This window comes from Ornithorhynchus anatinus, chromosome 4 (assembly GCF_004115215.2).
Source record: "Ornithorhynchus anatinus isolate Pmale09 chromosome 4, mOrnAna1.pri.v4, whole genome shotgun sequence".
NCBI classification, from domain to species: domain Eukaryota; kingdom Metazoa; phylum Chordata; class Mammalia; order Monotremata; family Ornithorhynchidae; genus Ornithorhynchus; species Ornithorhynchus anatinus.
In genome coordinates this window covers 87,850,386-87,874,836 of record NC_041731.1, presented here as the reverse complement: position 1 = coordinate 87,874,836, position 24,451 = coordinate 87,850,386, and the positions used below count along the sequence as shown (strand labels likewise).

The 24,451-nt window shown below is 41.1% G+C and overlaps 1 protein-coding gene across 3 annotated transcripts in view; it reads left to right on the top strand.

Moving 5' to 3' along the window:
• LOC100074803 (uncharacterized oxidoreductase ZK1290.5-like) overlaps positions 1 to 24,451 on the top strand; it is a 215,752-nt gene that overhangs the window by 167,800 nt on the left and 23,501 nt on the right. The window contains exons 4-7 of one of the 3 annotated variants that reach the window (XM_029062885.2): positions 7,442 to 7,533; positions 17,023 to 17,205; positions 18,063 to 18,122; positions 22,048 to 22,341. In XM_029062885.2, the coding sequence (XP_028918718.1) occupies positions 7,442 to 7,533; positions 17,023 to 17,205; positions 18,063 to 18,122; positions 22,048 to 22,143 (431 nt within the window). In that variant the 3' untranslated portion in view covers positions 22,144 to 22,341. Of the gene's footprint in view, positions 1 to 7,441; positions 7,534 to 17,022; positions 17,206 to 18,062; positions 18,123 to 22,047; positions 22,342 to 24,451 lie in introns of those variants that run through there. The other 2 variants (XM_029062884.1, XM_039911850.1) reach the window with 2 other exon arrangements.

The window sequence follows — 24,451 nt, the reverse complement described above, 5'->3', positions numbered from 1 at the left end:
TGGAAATCAAATATCTTTTGAGGCTATAAGATAGAAACTACAGAGTGAATAGGATTCAAATGTATCATCCCAAAATTAAAATTAAACATTTTATGTGATTTTAAAATATGTCAAGACTCATAGACTCCTCCCTCATCTATGAAAGCAAATTCAAAATAACAAAAGAATAATGTAGAGAACCAATCATTTAGTGGGTACAATACAGTCTGCAGCCATGATCCTTGCCCACAGTGAGCTTACAGTCCAACAGGGGAGACAGACGTTAAAATAAAACAGAGGTAGAGGAAGAACTGAGTATAAGGAGATGTACATAAATGCTGGGTGGGGGATGAGGTTGAAGGAGTGCCTTAACTGGATAGAGGGACAGAAGCAATGTTCTCTCATTCGTTCATTCAGTCGTATTTATTGAGCGCTTACTGTGTGCAGAACACTGTACTAATGAAACCAAGCCAATAGAAACTGAAAGAAGACTTCTCTAGTAAAATACTAGAGGCTGAGAAGCAACAATATAAGGGGTGAAGGCAAATACACTGTCCAAGCACATACTTGTCCCTGACAAATGGAACTATTGTAGCTATCCCAGCTTCATTGGTATCAGCAGAGCTGCCTGTCCACATTAAGGGTTGTAGTGCTAAAAGCATGAATCAGATAATCTGTGTCAGCCTTAGGAAAGGCGAACCATACGTCTGATCCAGAGCATTGTCTCAGATTCTGGGAAAATGAGCAAGAGGTGGCAGCAATGCTCTTTTTTGCTCTTTCTTTCATCGCTTGCTTCTAGTAGAAAGCAGCATCTTTAATGAGCACCTAAGCATGGAATTGTCGTTCTGACAGGGAGTTCCAGATGATGTTAGCAGGTTGTTGCTCACATTTAAGATGTCTTGTAGCTCAACAGATTTCTCCCATTTTAGATTGAGCTGCTTTAGAATGGACTGGCCAACCTGTGTCTTTCAAAAAAGCTACCACTTAAACCTAAGAAACTGCCCAAATTTAAGGGAATTTGAATACTAGAACTGCTACCCCTTCCCTTTTCTTTGATTATACATTTAAATAAACCATTTTTTTCATCCTGAGTTTACACTGTGTAAATGGTCAGGCAAGCACAGTGAAGCAGGACATTGAAAAGGACAAAAAAGAAGTAATATGTTGCCAGTAGCTATTAAGATTATTCGGGATACTTACCTGTCTTCCATACTGAAGCTCAGGTGAAGACTAGAACAATAGAACCCAGGCTTTTTGAGTCCCAGAGTCAGGCCTGGTTTGCTAGACCGCATTGATCCCCCAAACCTTAAGGTGATCTTAGTTTCCAGCATTCAATAGATGGGAACAAAGACTATGCATTGTGATGGAGTCAACGGGACAAGAGAGAGATGAAATAGAGGTGAAGATAGAAATATTTGTAGACAAATTTGAGAAGCAGCATGGCTTAGTGGATAGAGCACAGCCCTGGGAGTCAGAAGGTCATGGCTTCTAATCCCGGCTATCTGTACAGGAGATGGGCTATCTGATAAGCTAAAAGCAAATGAGGAATGGAGCTGCACTGCAAAGAGCCCTCTAAACTATGAGCTTCTTGTGGACAAGGATCGCGGATACCAACTCCATTGTATTGGACCTTGTGCCAGCGCTCAGCTCACTGTTCTGCACACAGTAAACGATTGAGAAATACCGTTTATTGATCCCCATGCTGCCATTGAAACATCAACAGAAGCATGTGTTCAAAGACCTATCGATCCCTAGCCCCCAGTGAAAAGAGGAAGCATAGAACGAGTGAGTGGGTCAGAATAGAAAAGGAGGAAGACAATTAGGGCTGCTCTTTTATAATGACCTAGAAAATCAGAAATTGCAGTTGACCTAGGAGAAAACCAGTGTTTAGCTATGGTTTTGTTTGTGGTAATGGAAAGATAGTGTCAGATTGCTGAGACAACTGGGAGGGAAGATGAACTGGATTTGGGCAAAGTGCTGAGTATGGAGAAAAGCATTTTTACCAATGAAATTAAAAGGTTAGTTTCAGGCAACTTTATTCTATGTCCCTGACTCTGTGTATCTTGAAATGTCCTTAGTGGAATTAAAGTCCCAAGCAAGATCAACAGTCAGGAGATGGGTCTAATTAACTGTGCAGTAGTGAGATGTGTATATCCTTTTCATTCACAGCCTATTTGCTAACCCACTAATCACTAAATTTCATTCATGTACTCAGCCAGTTAGAAGATTAGATGTACACGTGATCCTGAAAGATACGTTTGGGTGACTACCAAGTCACAGAAATAACCTAACTCATCCTACTTAAGAGCAGCTCCCAGGATGCTATATGCACCTAATAAAATGAATTAAAGCCAGAATTACTACCAACTGCAATTACGTATCTAATTCAATACAACTAATTTTATAATTGTAGTCTTCTTGTGTTTTCCACAGTCCACTGGGGAATACTTTTCTTTCATTGAAAAGAAAACAGGGACAGCAGTGGCAGGAGAAAATTGGCAGTAAGATTAGTGGCTGTAATATAGGCCTCATACAGATGTAATTACTGTTCAAGGTTTCTTTTTCATTATTCAGGAATATTTTATTCATTCATTTATTCAGTCATATTTATTGAGTGCTTACAGTGTACAGCACTGTACTAAGTGCTTGGAAAGTACAGTTCAGCAATTAAGAGAGACAATCCCTGACCATACCAGATTTACAATGATTCAATTGAAAAATAAAATTTTTGCAATATTTTTAAGAAGTTATAGCCTCTGAAGAGTTGCATGGGTGGTTTACAATGGTTGTGAACCCATCTTTTGTTGAAACAAATTATCAGTGTATTGGTATTGAATCAATCAATCAATTAGTGAATCATTTTGAACCAGACTATCCTTAACATTTTAGGCAACGATAAATATAGCTGTGGTTCTATCACATTTATACGTGTTGATTTTCTGTAAGATACAGTGCTACTGTTTTACTCTCAACCGGTAAGATCACCTACTTATTCCCAGATTCAACCCCTTGCATCTTATTCCTAAGGAAACAGATCCATATGGCAGAGAAGCAGTGTGGCTCAGTGGAAAGAGCACAGGCTTAGGAGTCAGGAGTCATGGGTTCTAATCCTGGCTCTTCCACCTGTCAGCTGTGTGACTTTGGGCAAGTCACTTTGAGCAAGATGAGCTAGTCCTTGCCCACCATTTCTCCTGCCTCTTTTCCCTCCATCCCTTCCATCCTTCCCCAGTTGCCTGGCTGGTCCCTGTATCTTTTCAAGTTTAGATCTACCAGAGACAAACTAAGATTTCATTTGGAACTAGGAGAACCGAACAGACCATTCTAGAGCTGAAGCTGACCCCTGAAGTCTCCAGTGATTGGCCCAGATTGGGACCAGGGAATGTGTCTACCAACTCGTTTATGTTGTTATTTCATACTCTTCCAAATGCTTAGTACAGTGCTCTGCACACAGTAAGTGCTCAATAAATATGATTGATTGACTGTGTGATACCTGCCAAGGACTGGACAGGCTTCCTCCCTTATCCTCCATACTATAAACTCATTGTGGGCAGTTAACCTGTCTACCAACTCTGTTGTACTGACCTCCTCCCATGCGCTGAGTACTGTGCTCTGCACATAGTAAGAGCTCAATACATGCCATCAGTGATGATGCCACCTTTCCAAACCATTCTCCAGCTACGGTCTTTTGCAATATAGAGCCCTGCTCTCCCTCCTCTGTCCTCCCCTTCACCCGCACACACACACAAATTACGACTGACTGCACTGGAACCAACCAGTTTCTGAGGTCTTGGGTGGGGGAAGGTGCCCAAACCCAGAATGGTCCAAGGTTAGTGAATTCTAGTAGAGCCTATTCTCACTCAGTGGTGGCCATTCTGGCATTTGTTGAAGCACTTTTTGCCGAACTGCTATTGTGCCTGGGGAAATTTGGCAGAATGGTGGGCCACTCTCCCTCTGGATGTTTTTGTGCAGCAGGTTTTCTTTCTCCTCTTGTTCCATTCCAAAAACTCTCCTTGATGTGAATGCGCTCCTGCAACTTAGAATACAAGAACCCGAATCTATTCTGAACTTGGATCCTTTGCTAATAGGCTGGCCCAATTTTTTTAAAGTTCGCTATTGAAAAAATGCCTTCACTGAGGCATGGGAAAATGGTTTGCTCTCCCCAGAGAGAGGGATAATCTGAAAGAAAAGCTTTGTTTTGGTAAACATTTTAAACATAACAGCCCAACTAACTGTAAAGATATTAAGATCCAGGGCGAAGGTGCCAATTTTTTATTTTGAGTGTTGTGGTGAAAAGGGCTTTGTGTGAGGTGGGGGAGGATGATGATTATTGGGGTGGGACAGAAAAGCTAACAGGTCAGAAAGCCACCATTTGGGGACTTTTCAGCCCTGATTAGAAATTCTCAGGATTTGTCAGGGATTTGGAATAGGCAAGTCAGGGGATTCGGCTCAGAAAACTCTTGGGGCTGTCAGTCAATCAATCAAATTTATTGAGTGCTTACTGTGTGCAGAGCACTGTACTAAACCCTTGGAAGACTAAAATGTAAGAGTTGGTAGACATGTTGGTAGATGAGATTGATCGTTCATTCAGTCATTTTTATTGAGTGCTTCGGGTGTACAAAGCACTTTACTAAGCTCTTGGAGGTGTACAATGTAACATAAACAGGCATATTTCCTGCCCACAACAAGCTTACAGTCTGGAGGAATGTGCCCCTTTGGAGTGTGTGCCTGGAGTCCTGAGTAGTTTTAGTTTTAAAATCTCTTAATTTCTATACCATGTGTGTTTAAAACAAAAGTTTGCAATGCCCAATTGAAAAGGATTTTATAAATGAGTTTTTCTTACCTGATAATAGGATTCTTATATTTTGGTGTTTCCTTTGTGTCAAAACGGCAAGTGTTTCTCAGGTTCTGTGGCATAATGATTTATGGTTGCTGACTCAATAATATTATCTGGCAGCAGAGATTCGCAACTAGTTTGACCCCTTCTGGCAGATTAAATACAAATTATGCAAATTAGTGTGGTTTGGGTTATAACCTAATTAATTTCATACATATGGAGCAGATGATCATTTCTCTGAAGGAGAACTAGATTGTCTTGATTTGCTTATGACTTTGAGGGGTAAATACTTCTGGGAAAAATATAAAATAAGATTTGGTAGGGTCATATATTGTGTTTTCTGCATACTCAACATCAGGATGGAAAGTTTTAGGTCATTGGGATCTATAGCTTTATGGCAGCACTTTAATTATACAGTTTTTTTTCAGTTACTTGTAGCAACAGTATGGAATGAGTGCTTCACTGAAATGTGGAAAAGAGATTTGTAACCAGAAGAGTACAAATCTGTTCTTTAATAAAATTAAGATGTAACGATGGTACCGCATTTTGTTTTCCAAATTATACCCTCAAAACCCAGCTTGATTTATTTACCTCTTTTTTTCTCTAGATGTTCCAGCTATCATGGAGGTAATTCAGGTATTTTGTAACTGACAAAAATGTAGGACAAAAATGTAAAAACAAAAAGGAATCTGAGTGTACCATAAATTTCCACTTAGACATTTTTGGTAGTTTTAATCCCCAGAAAGGCTATGTTGCTTCTTAAATGGGTATGTGGACTCTATTAACATCAGTAGCTGTCACATATGTGCATGGAATAGAAACCTTTGAAGAATTACTTTAATGCCCCCTCTGAGAAGCTGAATAATGATATATTTTGCAGTGAGATCACAGAAGCTTTCTCTTTCCTTTTCTTCCTTCATGCACAAAGCAAACAGTGCTTATGAGTAGTTCTGGCTCAGTAGCATTGTAGGTGGAAGTCTTCTAGCCACGAAAAAGGTACAGCTTGTTTGGAAGCAGGCAAGTTCTCTCCTGCCCATCCCACTAATAAGGAAATATCACCTCTAAGCGTGAGAATTCAGTTTCTCTCATTTGTTCCTTGATTGAGCCTGCCAAGAAACATGCTAATTTTGATTTTTTGTGTGTGTGAAGATTTCTCCAATTCACAAGATTTTGAATTACTAGTTTAGGTCAAAACTGTCTTTGGAATGTATGGCAAGGGTTAGCTTTTTTTCAATTTCTCACAGAATTTGTTTTGAAAATGTGCTGCCACTGTTCTGCTCCATATGCTTATATTCTAAGAGTCTGTATGTTTAAAGGAACTTAAGTCACTTTATTGTGCTATGTTATATTTCACTGTTCATTTTTGGAGGAAGAAAAATGAAATCTGATTGTCAAAATATTTAGACAAATATTTGTGCAGTCAGCTAATGCACTAACTGTATTTTACCTTTCTGTTGGATTTGCAAGTGACCTCAGGTGGTTATTAGTGTTTGCTTTTATGCCAGATTGCTAGCCCTTCCCCAAGACATGTCTAAAATCAGAAGTGTAAAGTTTTGTAGAACAAAGAAGATTGTGGAAAGGTCAAACTTCATAGGAAACAGAACTCTTCCCCCACTCCCTCCCTAGACCTCTCTTTTATTTTTTATTTTTGAACTTTTCTGAGCCATCCTTTCACCCATGTATCAGAAGAAGAAACATCTGCAAGGACACCAACCCAGTATGACACAGACATATGTTCACACTTTATGTATTTTTGCAAAGGGGAAGTACTGCAAACACACACGGAAAGGAGCCTGAAATTCCATCACCATTACTGGATAGTTCATTTACTACTCTTTACTTGCCTGGCTTTTGCTGGCTGCAACATCTCCCAGTTTATAAATGTCATTGGATGTGATAGATCAATCAATCAATTGTATTTATTGAGTGCTTACTGTGTGCAGAGCACTGTACTAAGTGCTCGGGCAGGGATTGTCTCTGTTGCCAAATTGTACATTCCAAGCACTTAGTACAGTGATGTGTACATAGTAAGCATTCAATAAATACTATTGAATAAATGAGTACAATATAACAATATAACAAAGCTAGATAGATACGTTCCCTGTCCACAACAAGCTTATAGTCTAGAGGGGGATGTGATGTGATGTCTTGGCCTTCATAATAACCTATCTTAAACTCTAAGCCAAGGGCAGTAACTTTGGATTTGTGTCCTTGAACTGCATTACTCACCCCCGAGCAGCCTTCTGCAAATGTTCCACTTTTCTTTAGTTTTGGCAAACTATTGAGAACACCATTTCCTTCTTTTCATTTTGATGAAGCCTGATTGTTTTCTGCTTACACTATGCTAGCCTTTCCCAGAATTTAGCTTGGAGTTTTATACACTGGGGATCCCCGCTGTGTTTAGGTTATAAAACTCTTTCCAAGCATGTCTCTGACAAAAACCTGTGCCCTCTGATAACATTGTCAAGTAGAATCTTTTTCTGGGTTCTGCGCAGTATTCTGTTTCAAAGATATCGATCAGTCCAGTCGTGTTTACCTTTGTCAGCGCAATTAGAAGTCATCGACCATGTTTTTCCTTTTCTGAAGGAAGTGCAGCAACCACCTACAATGTCATTCCTCTTTGCTTAGGTATATGCCGGTCCATTGGTGTAAGTAACTTCCTTATTAATCATCTGGAGCAACTAAAGGAAGATTGTGATGTAACACCACATGTCAACCAGGTGAGAAGCTGTTCGATTCCTTTGTAAACATGTTTGGCTCTTTCTGTGTGTGGCATGCTTATGTTTTTCATAAGAGACTGTTTCTGGGAAGGAATATATTATTAATAGAACATCACCATTAACAGCATTAATTGAACACCGCCTGTGCAGAAACTTGCACAAAATGAAGGCATTTGGATGGCTTGCTTTGAACCAGTTTCTTGTGTTCACTTGCCCCCATGATTTCAGGTGTCCGATCAGCAAGGCAGCCGGCAGATGTTTAGGGTGCAGTGAGAAGGAAGTGTGGAGATGTAGGAGGAATCAGTAGAGATAACATTTGGTCCCAGCCCACATCTAGTACAGGTGGCAGTAACTCTTGCCCTAGATGAAAACTCCAGTGCCTTGGTGATGTGAGGCGTGTCCCATCCTCTCCTTCCTGGAATGGATAAACAGGCATGGGTAAAAGTTACCTTCATGCACTTCCCCTAGAATCTCTTTCCATTCACACTGCATGATCTGGCTTTTGGCATTATTAGATTGTCAGTAATAATCATTAATAATAATTGTGGTACGCAAGTGCTTACTGTGTGCCAGGTACTATTCTAAGGGCTGCAGAGGATACAAGATAATCAGGTCAGATACAGTCCATGTCCCATATAGGACTCACAGTCCAAACTGGAAGGAGAACACTTTAAGCATTTCATATTCACTCTACTCTCAGACCCACAGCACTTATGCACATATCTATAATTTATTTTAATGCTTGTCTCCCCCTCTAGACCAAAAGCTCCTTGTGGGCAAGGAATGTATCTCCCAATTCTGGTATACCGTACTCTCCCAAGCACTTAGTACAGTGCTCTACACACAATAAGTGTTCAGTAGTATCACTGATTCACTGATGGATTGGGGGAATGTGATTTTAGATGGGCTTTGAAGAAAAGAAGAGCAATGCTCTGTTGGTTATGAAGGGGGAGGAAGTTCCAGCAGCAAGGAGAGCATGAACAAGAGATCAATGGTGAGAGTGATGAGAACACGGGTCACCATAGATGTCCTTTTAATTTAGATTAATTGAGATCACATGGTACCAGCCCTGTAATACCATGGCCATTTGTGATGATAGGTTGTGCTCTGGCTAGTAGTTAAGCTCCAAACAAAAACTCCTCACTCGAGGCTTCAAGGCTCTACATGACCTTGCCCCTTCCTACCTCTCCTCCCTTCTCTCTTTCTACTGCCCACCCTGCACGTTCCGCTCCTCTGCCGCCCACCTCCTCACCGTCCCTCGGTCTCTCCTATCCCGCCGTCGACCCCTGGGCCACATCCTCCCGCGGTCCTGGAATGCCCTCCCTCCTCACCTCCGCCAAACTGATTCTCTTCCCCTCTTCAAAACCCTACTTAAAACTCACCTCCTCCAAGAGGCCTTCCCAGACTGAGCTCCCCTTCTCCCTCTACTCCCTCTACCGCCTCCCCTTCACCTCTCCGCAGCTTAACCCTCTTTTCCCCCCATTTCCCTCTGCTCCTCCCCCTCTCCCTTCCCATCCCCTCAGCACTGTATCCATCTGCTCAACTACCCTATTTATTTTGTTAATGAAATGTACATCGCCTTGATTCTATTTAGTTGCCATTGTTTTTACGAGATGTTCTTCCCCTTGACTCTATTTATTGCCATTGTTCTTGTCTGTCCGTCTCCCCCGATTAGACTGTAAGCCCGTCAAACGGCAGGGACTGTCTCTATCTGTTGCCGACTTGTTCATTCCAAGCGCTTAGTACAGTGCTCTGCACATAGTAAGCGCTCAATAAATACTATTGAATGAATGAATAGTAGTTCTACAACTTTCTTGTCTAAGGCTGCCCTTCTGCATTACCTTGTACACTTGGGTTTGAACACTTTAAGCAATCAATCAATGGTATTTATTGTTTACTGGGTGCAGAACCCTGTACTTGAGGACTGCCCACAGGGTGAGGACTTCATCACCCTCAGCCCCACAGGACTTATGTTCATACCCATCTGTAGTTTATTTTAATGTCTGCTTCCTCCTTTAGAATGTAAGCTCCTTGTATGCAGGGATCATGTCTTCCTACTCTACTGTATTATACACTCCCAGCCCTTAGTACAGTGCTCTGCAGCCAGTCAACACTCAATAAGTACTACTGAGTAACTGATTGATTCCTTCAAAACATGATTTCTGCACATTGTCCATTCTCAAAGAATACTAGTGATGATGATGGTGATAATTATGGTAATTTTTAATGTCATCCAGCCTTGGTGATTTATTTCTGTTAGCATGTTTATTGAATACTTACTGTGTGCAACTAGTTTATCAGTTAGGTCAAACACATCCTGTGTAGTTCCTATAATTCGATCCAGTCACTCTGACCTGTTTGCTGTGGAAAAAGTGATGTAGATGTGGGAACTTCATATCTTGTTTGAGAAATGCCAAGCTTAATCGCTGTAGCTATTTTGTTTTCTTCAATAAGTGCACATTTTGCACTGAGATCATCCAGTAAGTCCACTGATGCCCTAGAAATCTTCCTGTTTTTGATGAAGTATAAGAAACCTTTTATTGCTCACTGCCATTACTTCGCTAACTGTGCACTTCCTTTTGCCTCCAGGACATCTTCAGATGGATGTCTCACCAGCACCTTAAACTCATTATGAGTAAAACTGGTCTTCTTGTCTTCCCTCCCAAATCCTCTCCTCTACCTAACTTTCCTTAACTTTTGTCACCACAATCCTTCCTCTTGCTGAATCCAGCAACCTTGACATTATTCTTGGCACCTCGCTATCTTCCAACTCTTATAGTCAGCCTATCACTAAATCCTTCTGATCTTTCCTCTTCATTTCCTTGATCTTCTTTTCCATCCAAATGGCCACCACCCAGGTTCAGGCATTTGTGATATCTTAGCTTGACACCTGCATCAGACTCCTCACTGGTCTCCCTGCTTCCAGTCTCTCCCAACTTACTCCATGCCTGATTCCTGGATCGTTTTTTTAAAAGTTATCCTGTACATGTCTTCCCACCCCTCAAAAATCTACAGTGGTAACTCACTCCTTGCTGCAACAAGCAGAAACACTTGACTGTTGCTTGATAGGTACACCCTCTCACATTCATTCTCTTATCCTACTACCCCCCAGCTCACACTCTTCATTTCAAATCAATTTACTTTCTGTGCCCTGTTGTCTTCTTTCCTGCTTCTGAACTCTGCCTCAGGTCTTTTGTCCTTCTTTAAACTTCCTCTTTTTCAAGTCTGCCACACCACAGATTTCCCCACCTCCAAAGCCCTTCTGACATCATATTTCCTCCAGGTTTTCCCCGATTATATTTTCTTCTCCCTAGGTCATATCCCACGACTACTACCTCAGAACTCTGGCACTAATTATGCACATATACACTCACACCCAGCCATAACACTTCGTACATACTCTGTGACATACTCTGCTATTTAAGTACTTTTTCATCTGTATAGCTATAGCCATTTTTCCTTTTCTTCTACCCGTATACTGTTTATGTCTGTCTTTCTCACCAGAATATAAGCTCCCTGAGGGTAGGGAGGGTGTCTTGTAATTCTGTTATGCTCTCCCAAATATAGTGCTCTGTTTTCATTGGTACTCAGAAAATGCAATTTATTGTTTGGTGGATTGGCAAGAGCTGCCACATCATGAAGACCAATATTTCATTTTGAGTGTTGGGTTGAATTGGGGAAGAGGTCTTTCAGGAAGGTGGGAGATATAAACCATAGAGATTAGAGTGAGCTAGGCAGGTGATCTGATTGGGTAAGATCATCCCTTGCCCCTAGGATTAGGAATCAATCAGTCAATCAATCCGTGGTATTTATGGAGACTTACTGTGTACAGAACACTTTAGGGAAGCACCATGGCCCAGTGGACAGAGTACAAACCTGGGAGTCAGAAGGACCTGGGTTTTAATTCCAGCTAACCACTCATCTGCTGTCTGACCTTGGGCAAGTCACCGTGCCTCAGTTACCTCATTTGTAAAATGAGGATTAGGACTATGAGCCCCATGTGAGACAAGGACTGGGTCTTCAACTTTAGTAGTTTGTATCTGCCCCAGTACTTAGAACAGTTCTTGACACATAGTAAGTGCTTAACAAATGCCATCACCATCATCATCATCACTGTACTAAGTGTCTGGGAGAGTACACTACTACCGGGGTGGTAGACACATTACCTGCCCACGAGGAGCTTACAGTCTAGAAGGGGCGACAGACACTGGGCTGGGGCAGGTGCAAGTAAAGTGCCCCTTGGAGAAAACACTGAAATCCCTGGTACAGATCCAGTGGGAATAAGTGCACTTCTCAGCCTTTTGTTGGGGTCTGACAGAGGAGGACAAGCCAGGCTGTCCAGCTCAAGATGTCAGCCAGTTACTACCCCACACAACGAAGCAAAGGTTAGTTGTAGTGTTGGAGTTCCATGGGTTTGAGCTCAGGCAGACTACTATTCCCCCAGAACCCCCCTTGTGGAGCAGGAGCCCTAAAGTGTAGTTGCCCCAGTGGGCTACTGTCCATTGCTTACCCTTTAATCCAGGATGCCATCTGTTCCAGAAGCTTTAGAGCAAATTCTCCCCTGAGCCTCCAAAGTATCTTTTCCTTCTCTTCCTGGTGAGTTACCAGTCTGCCTGTTGGAAAACGATAGAAATCTCTCATTATCAGTGTGGAGCCTAACTTTGTACCTTCCTCGATCTTATCAGATATTCCTGATCACTTTCCTGGCCCTGATCTGGCATGTATCATCCAGTTCTGCTCCATTATTTTTGGTATTCCAGAACAAATGGACCAACCCATCAGGATAGCTCCCAACTTTTATGTATTCAATACTTAGTTTTCCTTTAACCCTTTGATGAAACAAATAGCTGTAGAAATGATGTCAAAATAGGGACAGAGGCCTAGTCTGGGAAGCAGAGTGGCCTAGTGGAAAGAGCACAAGGCCTCGGAGTCAGGGCACCTCGGTTCTAATACCAGCTCTTCCCCTTGTGTGCTGTTTGATCTCAGACAAGTCACTTAACTTCTCTGTGCCTCAGTTACCCCATCTGTAAAATGGGGATTAAATCCTACTCCTTCCTACTCTGACATGAGAGCCCCATGTGGAACCAGAACTGTGCCCAACCTGATCATCATGTATCTACCTTTGTGCTTAGAATAGTGCTTACACTTAACACCCCCCCAAAAAAAAAGAAAAAAGAAAGGTCACGAAGGGTTAGTCATTTCAGTTGTTTGCCCGTTAAAGATAGCGTTTCCACAAAATCAGGTACTTGGAACACTTTAGTGTCCACTGTATTTAGTTCCATGCATCCTTTGGATGCTCAGGAAATATCTCCTGATGATGACATTGATGATGATGATGATGATGATAATGACAGTGAGACAGTTCAATCATGAAGTTTTTACATGGCCCCTCTGAAGAAAGCTCGCTTTGAGATTTCCACGGTATGGTGAAATCCTGCACGGTTCTTGGGCCCACTCTGAAACAGCCTTCATGTGTCATCTCTGCGTTAACGGAATCATTCATTCCCCGGATTTACATGTGAGGCGGATAGCATTTCATACCTATGCAAAACTTTTTCGTGCCCTTTTTCTTCTTTAAAAGTGACTTTCATATTTATTTTAGTCAGTCCTAGATTTATGTTGCCCCATTTTCTGAGTGAGTAATCTCATAACTTGTCAATGGCAAAGATGAATGAAGCTGAGTCACACAACAGTTGCCGTCAATCTCAGGGAAGTTTCACTGTTACATGATGCTTTCTGGCACTATAAATGAAATGAATGTGAGTGTGCTTAGTGTTAGTTTGTGTGCAGTACCCTTACTGTGAATCAGAAAGCCCCTCACCCTCATCCTGCACGTTATCTTTCCTAGAGCAGGATTGACTGATCATATGAAAGGACAATGAAACTTGACATAGCTATACTCCCAGTACCTTGAGGGGCAGCCTGACCCATGTCAGGAGCAATCAATCAATCAACCAGTGGTATTTATTGAGCACATACTGTGTGCAGGGCACTGTACTAAGCATTTGAGAGGGTACAATATCCATAGAATTGGTAGACATGATCCCTGCCCTCAAGGAGTGTGCAAGGAGTCTTGTGGAATAGCCAGAATTTGGGATCCTCCTGCCAGAGCCTCCAATCATTGAGAGCCCCAGACTCTGTGGGGCACCCACCTGATGGCTCCAGTACCCCCAGCCCATCCCTTCCCCACCCCCCACCCCCACCCTGGTCCAACATCGCAGTAGTGACACCCTAAATGACATGTAGAGGACTGGGAAGGCTGCGGTTGTTTGTAGCCAATGACTGTTGACTTGAAGCCATGAGGAGCATGAGTACTGTCCCATCCCAGGACCATTTTAGAGATTAAATTTAATATCCTTAATTTGGAATGTCAAGTTTTGAATTTTCTCTTGTTCTCTGTAATTTATTCTATTATTCCATGTGCCTGTCCTTGACTAACTTAGACCATGAGCCCCATGAGGGAATGATGGTCTTGGGTTTACTCCAGTGCTTCATATGATGCTTGACATATAGTAAGCACTCCATAAATGCTATTAAAATCATAGTTTTAGTACTAAAAAATGAATTTATAGAATTACATCCTGTTAGGATTGCATCTATTAAGCAAGAATTACTGAGTTGTGTGTCTGTGTATGTATGCATGCACATATATGAGTGGTGTTCATGAGTAGGTATATGCCTGAGATAGTTTTCCCATAATCTCTTTTTCTTCTCTGCTCTTTCCCCCTTTCCCCATCTCCCCCTCATTACTCCTTTTGTTCTACCCTGTGGCTGCCATTAGATTTTCATATATGGATGCAAGGGAGTGAAAGTGACAGACGGGTTGGTTCCATTTTGAGATTGATGTCTGTGCATACATGAATTAGTACTTCATAATCTCGGTAATTAAAGCTCCTCCCTTCTTGAAAGCAATAGGGATATTATTCATGCCCCGTGTGTGTGGCTTAACTGCCATTAATGCTAATGAAAGCCGGGCAACTAAAGCTTCATTCTTCAGTGGATAACATGCCTCAGTGTACATTGTCCCCCAATATAATGCCAACCCTCAATCATCTCAGGAAGCCGGACGTAAATCCACTGCTGGGCCTAAACTCCTCATGTGGGGATTACTAGGCAGTGCTTGGAATCTGACCTAAAAATCGTATTTCTTTCCTTTGCTTCAGATGTATCCCACCATTGTTAAAAAAAAGCCAGTGGTTCCTGGGGTCTATGTTAAAGGGAGATGAGGCTGGAGACAAGGGAGTGGGTGCTTTCCCCCCAGTTTTTAGAGTCCAGTAGATGTGTGGCTGCTCATGTAAACTCTTGAATTGAGTTAGTGTTGTTGTTTTTTAATCCAGGTTTAGAATATTCTAGATGGTAAATTCAGGGAGCCCTTAACTAACTGTGGCAAAGTAACGCAACAAATTTGAAAGCGCCACTTTGTTTGGCGGAGTAGAATTGGAAGGTATGGCCAGAACATTATTTTTTCATTTTGTGTTTCTCCTTAGCAAACATTGGAACTATTTTTCAGGTTGCTCAGATCCACTCCTGACCTCTAAAGCTGTCAGTGCAAATGCAGATATTAAACACCAGGGCCCTGCATGGGTCAAGTACTCTCAAAGGTCAAAGGCTTGGATGCATCTACAGCTTGAACCATGTCCTCCGTGACTACCCTTCCCTGGATATTTCCCCAACTATCCTCTTAGCAATTGAGATCATTGCCTATTCAGGCTGACTCAGCCCAACCTTCCAGGAGTAGAATATTTCTTTGCCTGTTCTGGAACAGTGCCAATCTATTGTTTCTCACCATTGTTGTCTGAAAAGACAACATGTACTAGAAATGTGAAACAGGAAATGTTCAATTGTCCTTATTGTGGTAGAAGAAATTTTCCAGTTTATGTGCTAATAGAATTATTTGAAAGAATATTTTTATTTAAATGACTTCATTAAACCAATCTCATAGGCCACCAGACCTGGAGCACTCTACTGCATTATAGTTCTCAAAAAGGAGCTCTGTGACTGGTTTTTTGGAGATTTGCACTCTAGGATGTTCTTTTAGTACAGAAAAATCTCCCCCCCCCCAACACAGAATACTGATCCAATCTTTGGAAAGCATTATCATTTTTTTTGCTTAGATGCTGGACTAGAGCCAAATCAGATATTTGGCAGAGAGTAGAAAAAGAGACTTGTAGAATCTCGTATCTCAGAACTGCAGGGTGCTCAGAGAAAAGGCAGAAGAGCAGTTGAGAAAAGAAAGCAGACGTTTCCTATCCCCTCCCAAGATGCCCTGAAACAGAATGAGGCAAGACTCAGTTTTTGAGATTTTTAATGTACACTGATTGAACACGATCCAGAAGTTCCAAAGTTCAACTCTGACAGAGATTGACAAGTTTCCTGTTTAATTTTGAGCTGAATATTTTGGAATTTTTTCACTCCATTATCCCCTCTAGACTATAAGCTTGTTTTGGGTAGGGAACCTGTCTGCTAATTCTGTTGTATTTGAACTCCTTAAGTACCTAGCACAGTGGTCTATACATAATAAGTGTCCAGTAAATGCCATTGATTGATCGATTGATTCCTCGCAACATGAGAAGCAGTGTTGCTCTGTAGAAAGAGCCTGGGCTTGGGAGTTAGAAGTTGTGGGTTCTAATCCCGGCTCCATCACTTGTCAGCTGTGTGACTTTGGGCAAGTCACTTAATTTCTCTGTGCCTTAGTTCCCTTATCTCTAAAATGGGGATTAAGACTGTGAGCCCCATGTGGGACAGCCTGATACCCTTGTATCTATCCCAGCACTAAAAACAGTGCTTGGCACATAGTAAACACTTAACAAATACCATCATCATTATTATTATTATTATTATTATATGGCATAATGATGAGTTCCTTATGGTTTTCATTGTTTGACTTTATTATCCTTTCCTCAGTAATAAGAGAGTGGGCAACAGAGTCCCGAAAGCTACAATTCTTTCTAGACAGATTTCCCATTCCAGAAGCCCACCCTTTCAGTTCAAAGGTGAAGATCCGGAATGTCATTCTTGTTCATGCTGATTTTAACCTGGTTATTCCCTAGGCACCCAGGTCTCAGGATTCATTCTAAAGTGTAACTGCAGCATGGGAACAATTGAGGTTCGGTCAGATGTGCAAGAGGCACCTCAGACAAACTAGGGATTTTATTTGAAGACAAAGGAGTTTCACTTGAAAACAAAGAGCTCAAGTAAAACTGTCATTTCAAAACCAAGCGAGGTCAATGACCATCTTGTTTATAAAAGGGGAGGCGGGGGGGAGACACTGGAATGGAAAGGAAGTTATAAGTCATAGGGCTTCTTGCACATTTTCCTGCAGTAGGGAGGTGCCACGAAAGTGGAATTTATTACTTCAGCCTGATACTGATATCCCAATAATAACATTTTTTGATTTTCATTGTTTCTCACGCTTAAATCTTACAATGTTTCAATACTGTAGATAAGTTGAAATTCTCATCCTTCAAAAATTGACTGTCTGTTCAACAGGTTGAATATCATCCTTTCCAAAGACCTCAAGAGCTATTGGATTACTGTCGAAAGAGAAACATTGTTTTTGAAGGCTACTCCCCTCTGGCGAAAGGGGAGGTGCTGACTCACCCTCACGTTGTCCGGCTGGCGAGGAAGTACGGCAAAACTCCTGCCCAAATCTGCATTCGCTGGAGCATCCAGGTAAGTCATTACAGTCATTCAGGGACGCTCCTGGAACGGAGGCTGGGTCGGATAAAATATAGTATTTGTGTTTCATGTTCAAGACTCTGTCCTGAAATACCATGGGTGCTGCCTCATTTCCCATACCTCCTCTAGCTGTTTCATCTGATGGATTAGCTTTTTGAAAGTGCTTACTGCCTGCCTTCGGAGGCAGTATCCAGAGCTTCAAATGGAAGGAAACTTTTTAAAAACCTAAATGAATGAATCAATCTATCGTATTTATTGAGCACTTACTGTGTGCAGAGCACTTTACTAAGTGCTTGGAAAAGTGCAATATAACCGAGTTTGTAAACATGTTCCCTTCCCACAACAACCTTACAGTCTAGAGAGGTAGAAAGACATGAATATAAATAAATAAAATACGGTATGTACTTAAGTGCTGTGGGGTTGAGGGAGGGGCAAAATGCCAGAGCGATTTCATTTTGGCAGACCTTTTCAAAAGATAATATTCAGGTAAATTTTTTTTTAAGTAGGCAAAATCAAGTTACACTCTTCCTCTTCCCTCCCATTCTTTTGCCCTAGAACACACAAAGAACTGGGATCACATTGAGGATAGAGCAATTTTATCAAGGATGTTAAATCCTAAAATACTGATCTCTGGCGGTAGAAATGATGTTAATTGGGCAAATTCAAGCATTTAGCACCATGTTCTGCACACAGTAAGCACTAAATAGATACCATGTTTTGATAACTTCAAATTGTAGAGTGCAAGAAAAGGAGGGTTTTAGTTTAAAGAAGAAATTCTTTCCCATTTTCAAGGGCATTCCTTCTCTTTCTGAAAATGTTTTCAAGGAGCAAATTATTTATTATTTTTCCAGAATGGGGTCGTCACTATTCCAAAATCTACCAAGCCCAAAAGATTAAAGGAAAACTGTGAGGTAAGAGCCAGTTGTCCTTCTATAGAACTATTTTGTATATAAAATGGAATTTCAGTAAAATGAAATAACATAGTTAATGGGCCCTGGAACTTGCATATTTTTAGATTAGAAATTTAAAAACAAGGTAAGAGAATCCCTTAGCATGCCATAGAGGAGTCCTTGGAATGCCGTTGATCTATTAGAAAATGAAGGTAATAAAATATATTAGGGAAGGAATTTCAAAGTAACTCAAGATGCATGTAGGTCTTACCCCCTCCCCAACTGGTTCTTTCTTCTAAGTTTTAAAGAACTTTTAGCATAACTGTGTAGCCCTTTTTATCAGACTGACTAATGATCTGAAATAACTATAGAGAGTTGCTTTTTCATTTTTAAAGGATTATCATATAAATGCCTAGCTTTCAGCCCTGAAAGATGAGGGAAAGTTATAAGGAGTTTAAGATATGTGGGAGGCTAAAGGGCATTTGTAAATATCCTGTGCTTTGTGTGTTTAATAGGTAAGACATATTTAAAAGGCAGCAACAGTTTTAATTAATAATTCAGGATTATATTCAAAACTGGTGGTTTGGGATGTTTCTCAGTAGGCTTCCAGTTCTGTGTTGCTGGTTAAACAGTGGTTTTAATTGCAAAGAGGGGATAACTTGGTCCCCCTGAATACTGGGTTTCCACGGGACGTAGAGCTCTCCCAGTTCCATGCATCCCCAGAGCACCTCTTAGCATGGCAACCATCTGGGCAGAGGGAAGGAAGCAAGCATACATGCCATCTCTTACGGTGCTTGTCCCATCCCTGGGGCTCCTCAAACAGCTAGAAGCAGTATGGCCTAGTGGATAGAGCCTGAGCCTGGGAGTCAGAAGGACTTCAGTTCTAATCCCAGCTCCTCCACTTGTCTGCTTTGTGACCTTGGGCAAGCCACTTAACTTCTCTTTGCATGTTACCTCATCTGTAAAATGGGGGTTAAGCTCTGTGTGGGACAGGGACTGTGTCCAACCTGATTTACTGTGTATCTACTCCAGGGCTTAGCACAGTGTCTGAAACGTAGTACGTGCTTAACAAATACCATTTAAAAAAAAAAAGAAACAGCAGCACCAAGGAAGCTTTGGGAATCTGTGCTGCTTCTTCGAGTACCCTTGGCGAGTTCCTGCCATCCAGATTGACGTCACAGACTGCTGGAGAGTGTCTAGGGCAAGAATGCCCATCCCTAAGGTACCATCTACACCCTGAAAAATGTCAGGTAGGCCCTGGAGACTCCCAAGAGCGACTGATACCACCCTCCTAGGCAAACCCAATACTCTCTTCATCACTTCTTCAGATGGCCCTGATAGATGGCACAGACAAGAGACAGGGCTGGTGATGGGGATAAGTCTCTCCCTCTTTTCTGCCCTTCCTTCCCCCTCCTCCATTCTCCCAATAGATTGTAATGACCTTGAGGGCAAGGATCACGTCTATGAATTTTTTGGACTCTCCCAAGTGCTTAGTACAGTGCTGTGCACACAGTTAAGGACCTCAATAAAAGCTACTGACTGATGGTCTAGTTATAGGGTGGAGAGAGAAGATTCCAGCTCAGCACCCTAACTATCCCACCTCTAGTGCCCACAGAAGGGCTAGAATGGACTGTAGTTGTTGGGTTCTTTAAAATGCTCACTGGAAAGGTAAGGTCAGAAATGGTACTGGGTTTCATGTTTATCTTTCCATGTCAACTGACATAAATTCAGATCTATCATAATCAGTCAGTGGTATTTATTGAGCACTGACTTTGTGCAGAGCACTGGTCTAAGCTTAGGAGGATACAGTACTGCAGAATGAGGAGGCATGTTCCCTGCCTGAAGTGAGCATTTATTTAATCATTTGATGATTTGTACATAAGTGCTATCGTTTTTAGGGTGGGATGAATATGAAATGCCCAAAGCTCACAGATCCAAGTGCGTAGATAATACAGTAGGGAAAGGGTGCTGGGGAAAAGAGGGCTTAATTTGGGAAGGTTATAACAACAGATCTATAAGAACAATATCTAGGCAAAATCTGTAACCATGAAGAATTGGTTGGTTTGATAAAACCATCCCCATTTTCTGTGGGTGGAAGAGAGCTAAGAAATATAAAATGTGAATTTCAGGTGTCTCTATTCAGAGAAAGGTTAAGAATAGTAAGTGTGGTATTTGTTAAGGTTTACTACGTGCCAAGCACTGCAGTAAGTGTTGAGGTAGATAAACAGTAATCAGGTTGGATACAGACTCTGTCTCACAGTCCAAGTAAGGAGGAGAGATTGAATCCCAATTTTACCTATGAGGAAACCAAGATACAGAAAGTTAAGTGACTTACCCAAGGTCACACAAAAGGCAAGTGGCCAACCTGGCATTCGAACCCAGCTCATCTCCTTCCCAGGCTCCTACTCTTTCCATTAGGCTATGAAGCTAGGAATAAACTCACCCGAAAGACTTCTTAATGTCATTTGGTGGATCAAAGTGATGCTTAAACAATCTTGATTATTATTCCATTCTTACACTCTATTATCACATTTGGCTGCTGTAGTCTCTGTCTTTCTCATTCTGTTAGGGAGGATGTGAAGATATCCAAACCCTATTTTTTTCTCAATAGAGTGATATAAAATAAAAAGAAAATGCAGTGATACTTGGTACAGGATTTTTTGATTGTTAGAGTTCAACTGCGTATAGTACTCGCCTTCCCTGAGAATAGGAGCAGAATGTCCAAGTTCCTGGGCTCAGGCTTTGAGGATGTGTGGTAATTATGTTATTCATGTGTTTACCCTGATAGCCATATGGAGCTCTGATACATCCCTTTGATGGTACCTTTGTCTTCCCCCCTGGCCTCTAGCCAGAATGCCAGGGAATTCTGTGACTGAGTCTGAAGTGTAAATGAAAATACTAGTCAGATCCCTTCCCCTTTATCCCTTTATAGGGAGAGGGAAGGGGAAATGATGAGACTTGTCAGACCCAGTTTAACATAAACCTATGTCTGCTGAGTGAAAGTAAAACTGTTTTTTAAACAGAAAGAACAGAAGGCCTGTCAAGCACACCCTCATCCTCTATTAAGGTTTAAATAATTTTTATGTTAGTATTTGGACCTTGACTCAGGTCAAATTCATATCAGTCTACAATATTTAGAAGGTTCTTTGTTAACCTGCATCTGCTCCAGTACTTAAAACAGTGCTTGACACATAGTAAACACTGAACAAATATTATTATTATTATTAGGACAATTTGTCTTTGGAGAAGAAACCTGATCATTACAGGAAACTCATTCTTATGTGGTGTATCAACCAACTATGGTGGTGGGTGGTAATTAACATTTTTAGTACATGTCGCATGTCTCACTGACAAGGTATCCAGTCAGCCCTAGCCCAACACTGGAAAGCAGGTAAGAGAAAAGAAAGAGCCTGAATACAATTGCATTTCTTGTGTTATTTTTAAGTATCTTGTAGAGTAAAAAAAAGTCATTATAGATTTTTGGATATTCAACTAAGGAAGAAAACACAGTGAAATGTTTTCCAAAATAAAGCTTGAATGCTTTTAGAATCGAATTTCTTGTGTAATTTCTAAGCATCTCATAGAGTTTAAAAAAACCACACCATTTCATTATAGCCATTTGGATAATCAGCTAAGGAAGAAGACACAGTGAAATATTTCCCAAAATAATGCATTTTAAAATGCTTTTAGAAGAAAAAGGTAAATGTGTGTAACTTTGAGACCCAAGTGCTTAGTACAGAGTTTTGCACAAAGTGCACAATAAATACAATTGAAGGAATACAAGGATGAAAGTCTCTATTTTCTACAGAAGAGGCTCTAATTTTACCTTACTGTACATAATACTCCCAAACACTTAGTACACTGCTTTGCACATAGGAAGTGCCCAAATACCATTGATGATGATAATGATGATGTGATTAATGAAACTACATATGCATTTCTATAGGTGTTTGATTTATCTCTAGCAGAAGATGATGTTTCAGTTTTGAACAGTATGCATGATGGACGGCACGTTTCCTGGGATCCAAGTTTTATTTTGTAGATTGCAAGTATTAAACTTTTCCCTATGCCAATATGAACTCTGCAGCAATGTGCCTTAATTTTCACAATCTAAAAATCACTATTTGAAATGCGGTAGGTTTATTCATAAAATACAATATCCCAAACTAAAATTTCTTAAGGATGTTCTTATGAAAAATCTGAAATGTCAATAAAATCTAATTTTCTGGTGGTTGAATGACTTATGACTCCTTTGCTAAGAATGTGCACCATTTACAAGGGAAATGTTATGGGAGAAATTGATATTAATCAAAACAGACTGTTCAGATATCGTTGGTACTCTGTGAAGTATGTCCAGATGATAAGTTTGCAACTAGCATCAGCCCAAGCTGATTACATCACAGGCCATATCAACACAGCTGAAATGAAGTGGAGGCTTATATAAGAATCTACTCCATATCAGGCTGACAGGACAGCCAGTTTGTATCACTCCTCTCAGTGGGCTAAACCAAGGGCAAGGTCAGATTCTCAGATTGGATAGTAATTCTGGAACTCCAGGGACAAATTACTTGGGTCCATTGTGACTTCTGGAACAGGAGCACAACTGATATTTGATAGACCCTAGTACAGTTTGTTCCCGAATTGCATTTTCTATTTTGAATGTGACTTAAAGGCAATTTCTTCACCTACCACTCCCCACCTTGCACTCTTCACACTCTATTGTGGTGGTTTGCAGGGCTTGGTTCTCAGGCCCTTTCTCTTCTCACTTTACAGTCACTTCCTTGGGGAGCTCATCTTCACCTATGACTTCCTTCCACCTCTATGTGGAGGGCTCCCAAGATATACCTCAGTAGACCCAACCTCCTTCTTCTGCAGTCTCACATTTCCTTCTGTCTCCCGGGCGCCTCTTCTCCCAAGCGCCTAGTAGAGTGCTTTGTACATTCATTCATTCATTCAGTTGTATTTATTAAGCCCTTTCTGTGTGCAGAGCACTGTACTGTTTGGGAAAATACAACGGTAAACAGTAAGTGCTCAAGAAATACCACTGATTGACTGATTTATGTTCTGCTGGCACCCAAAGCTCAACATGAACCCATTGTCCCTTCCAAATCCTCTCTCATCTAACTTTCTCATCACAGTTGACCACCATCAAATGCTTTGTCTCTGAAAACTGAAGTCTAGACATTTTCAATAACTCCTCCTTATCTTTCAAACCCCACACTTAGTCTGTTGCTAAATGCCATCATCTTTTCTTTCCCAACATTTCCAGGATCCATCCCTTCCTTTTCATCTAACCAGACAACACCCTGGTCAAGCTAGTTATCATATCCCAGCTTGACTTGGACATCAGCTTATTGGTCTCCCTACCTCCAGTCTCTCTCCTCTCTGGTCCATTCTTAATTGCCTGAAACTAAATTCTGCACACTTTTCATTCAGTCATATTTATTGAGTGCTCATTGTGTGCAGAATACTGTACTAAACACTTGGTAAAGTACAATACAACAATAAACAGATGCATTCCTTGCCCCAACGAGCTTACAGTCTAGAGGACTTCTCCCCCCTTCTCAAAAATCTCAAATATTCACCCATTTCTCTTTGTTACAAGCCAAACCTTCTGATCATTTTTGTAGCACAGGTGTCTCTTCTCTCTTTCTCTCTCATTCTTTCTTTCTCTCTCCCGCTTAATCCTCTCTTCTCACATTCCAAGCCAGCTCTTTCCCCCAAGAAGACCCATGCACTATGCTGTGATCTTGACTCTTCTGCTGCTGACCTCTTGCTTATTCCTGTTCCCCTGTTTGCCACTCTGTCCTGATCATCTTGAGATCTCTTCCAGACTGCAGTTCCACTCTTAGGGGATTATTAAAGATGCTGCCCTCCACTAGTCGAGATGAAAGAAAAAGTGGGAAAAAAATTGTATGGCTGGTACCTCCTGCTCATTTTCCCAGAATCTGTTACAATGCTCTGGATAAAACATATGGTCCTCATTTCGTAAAGCTGACACACATGATATGAGTCATGCTTTATTCAATCAATCCACTAATCGATCATATTTATTTATTATTTGTCCAAAGTTAGCATCTAAGTGCTTAGTGATTATGAACCCAAACGCATAGGAGACACAAAAAGGAAGGAGAATAAGTTGGGGAAATGAGAAGTTAGGGAATGTTTCCTGGAAGAGATATGATTTCATAGATCTTTGAAGATGGTCTTTTAGATATGAAGGGGAAGAGAGTTACAGGAAGGAAGGAGAGTTGAATGTGAGAGGGATGAGATCAAGGTGAATGTTAGAGAAGCTAAATGTGTGTACTCTTTTGTAGTTAATAGGAGGGCAAGAACTGATTTGAGTGCAT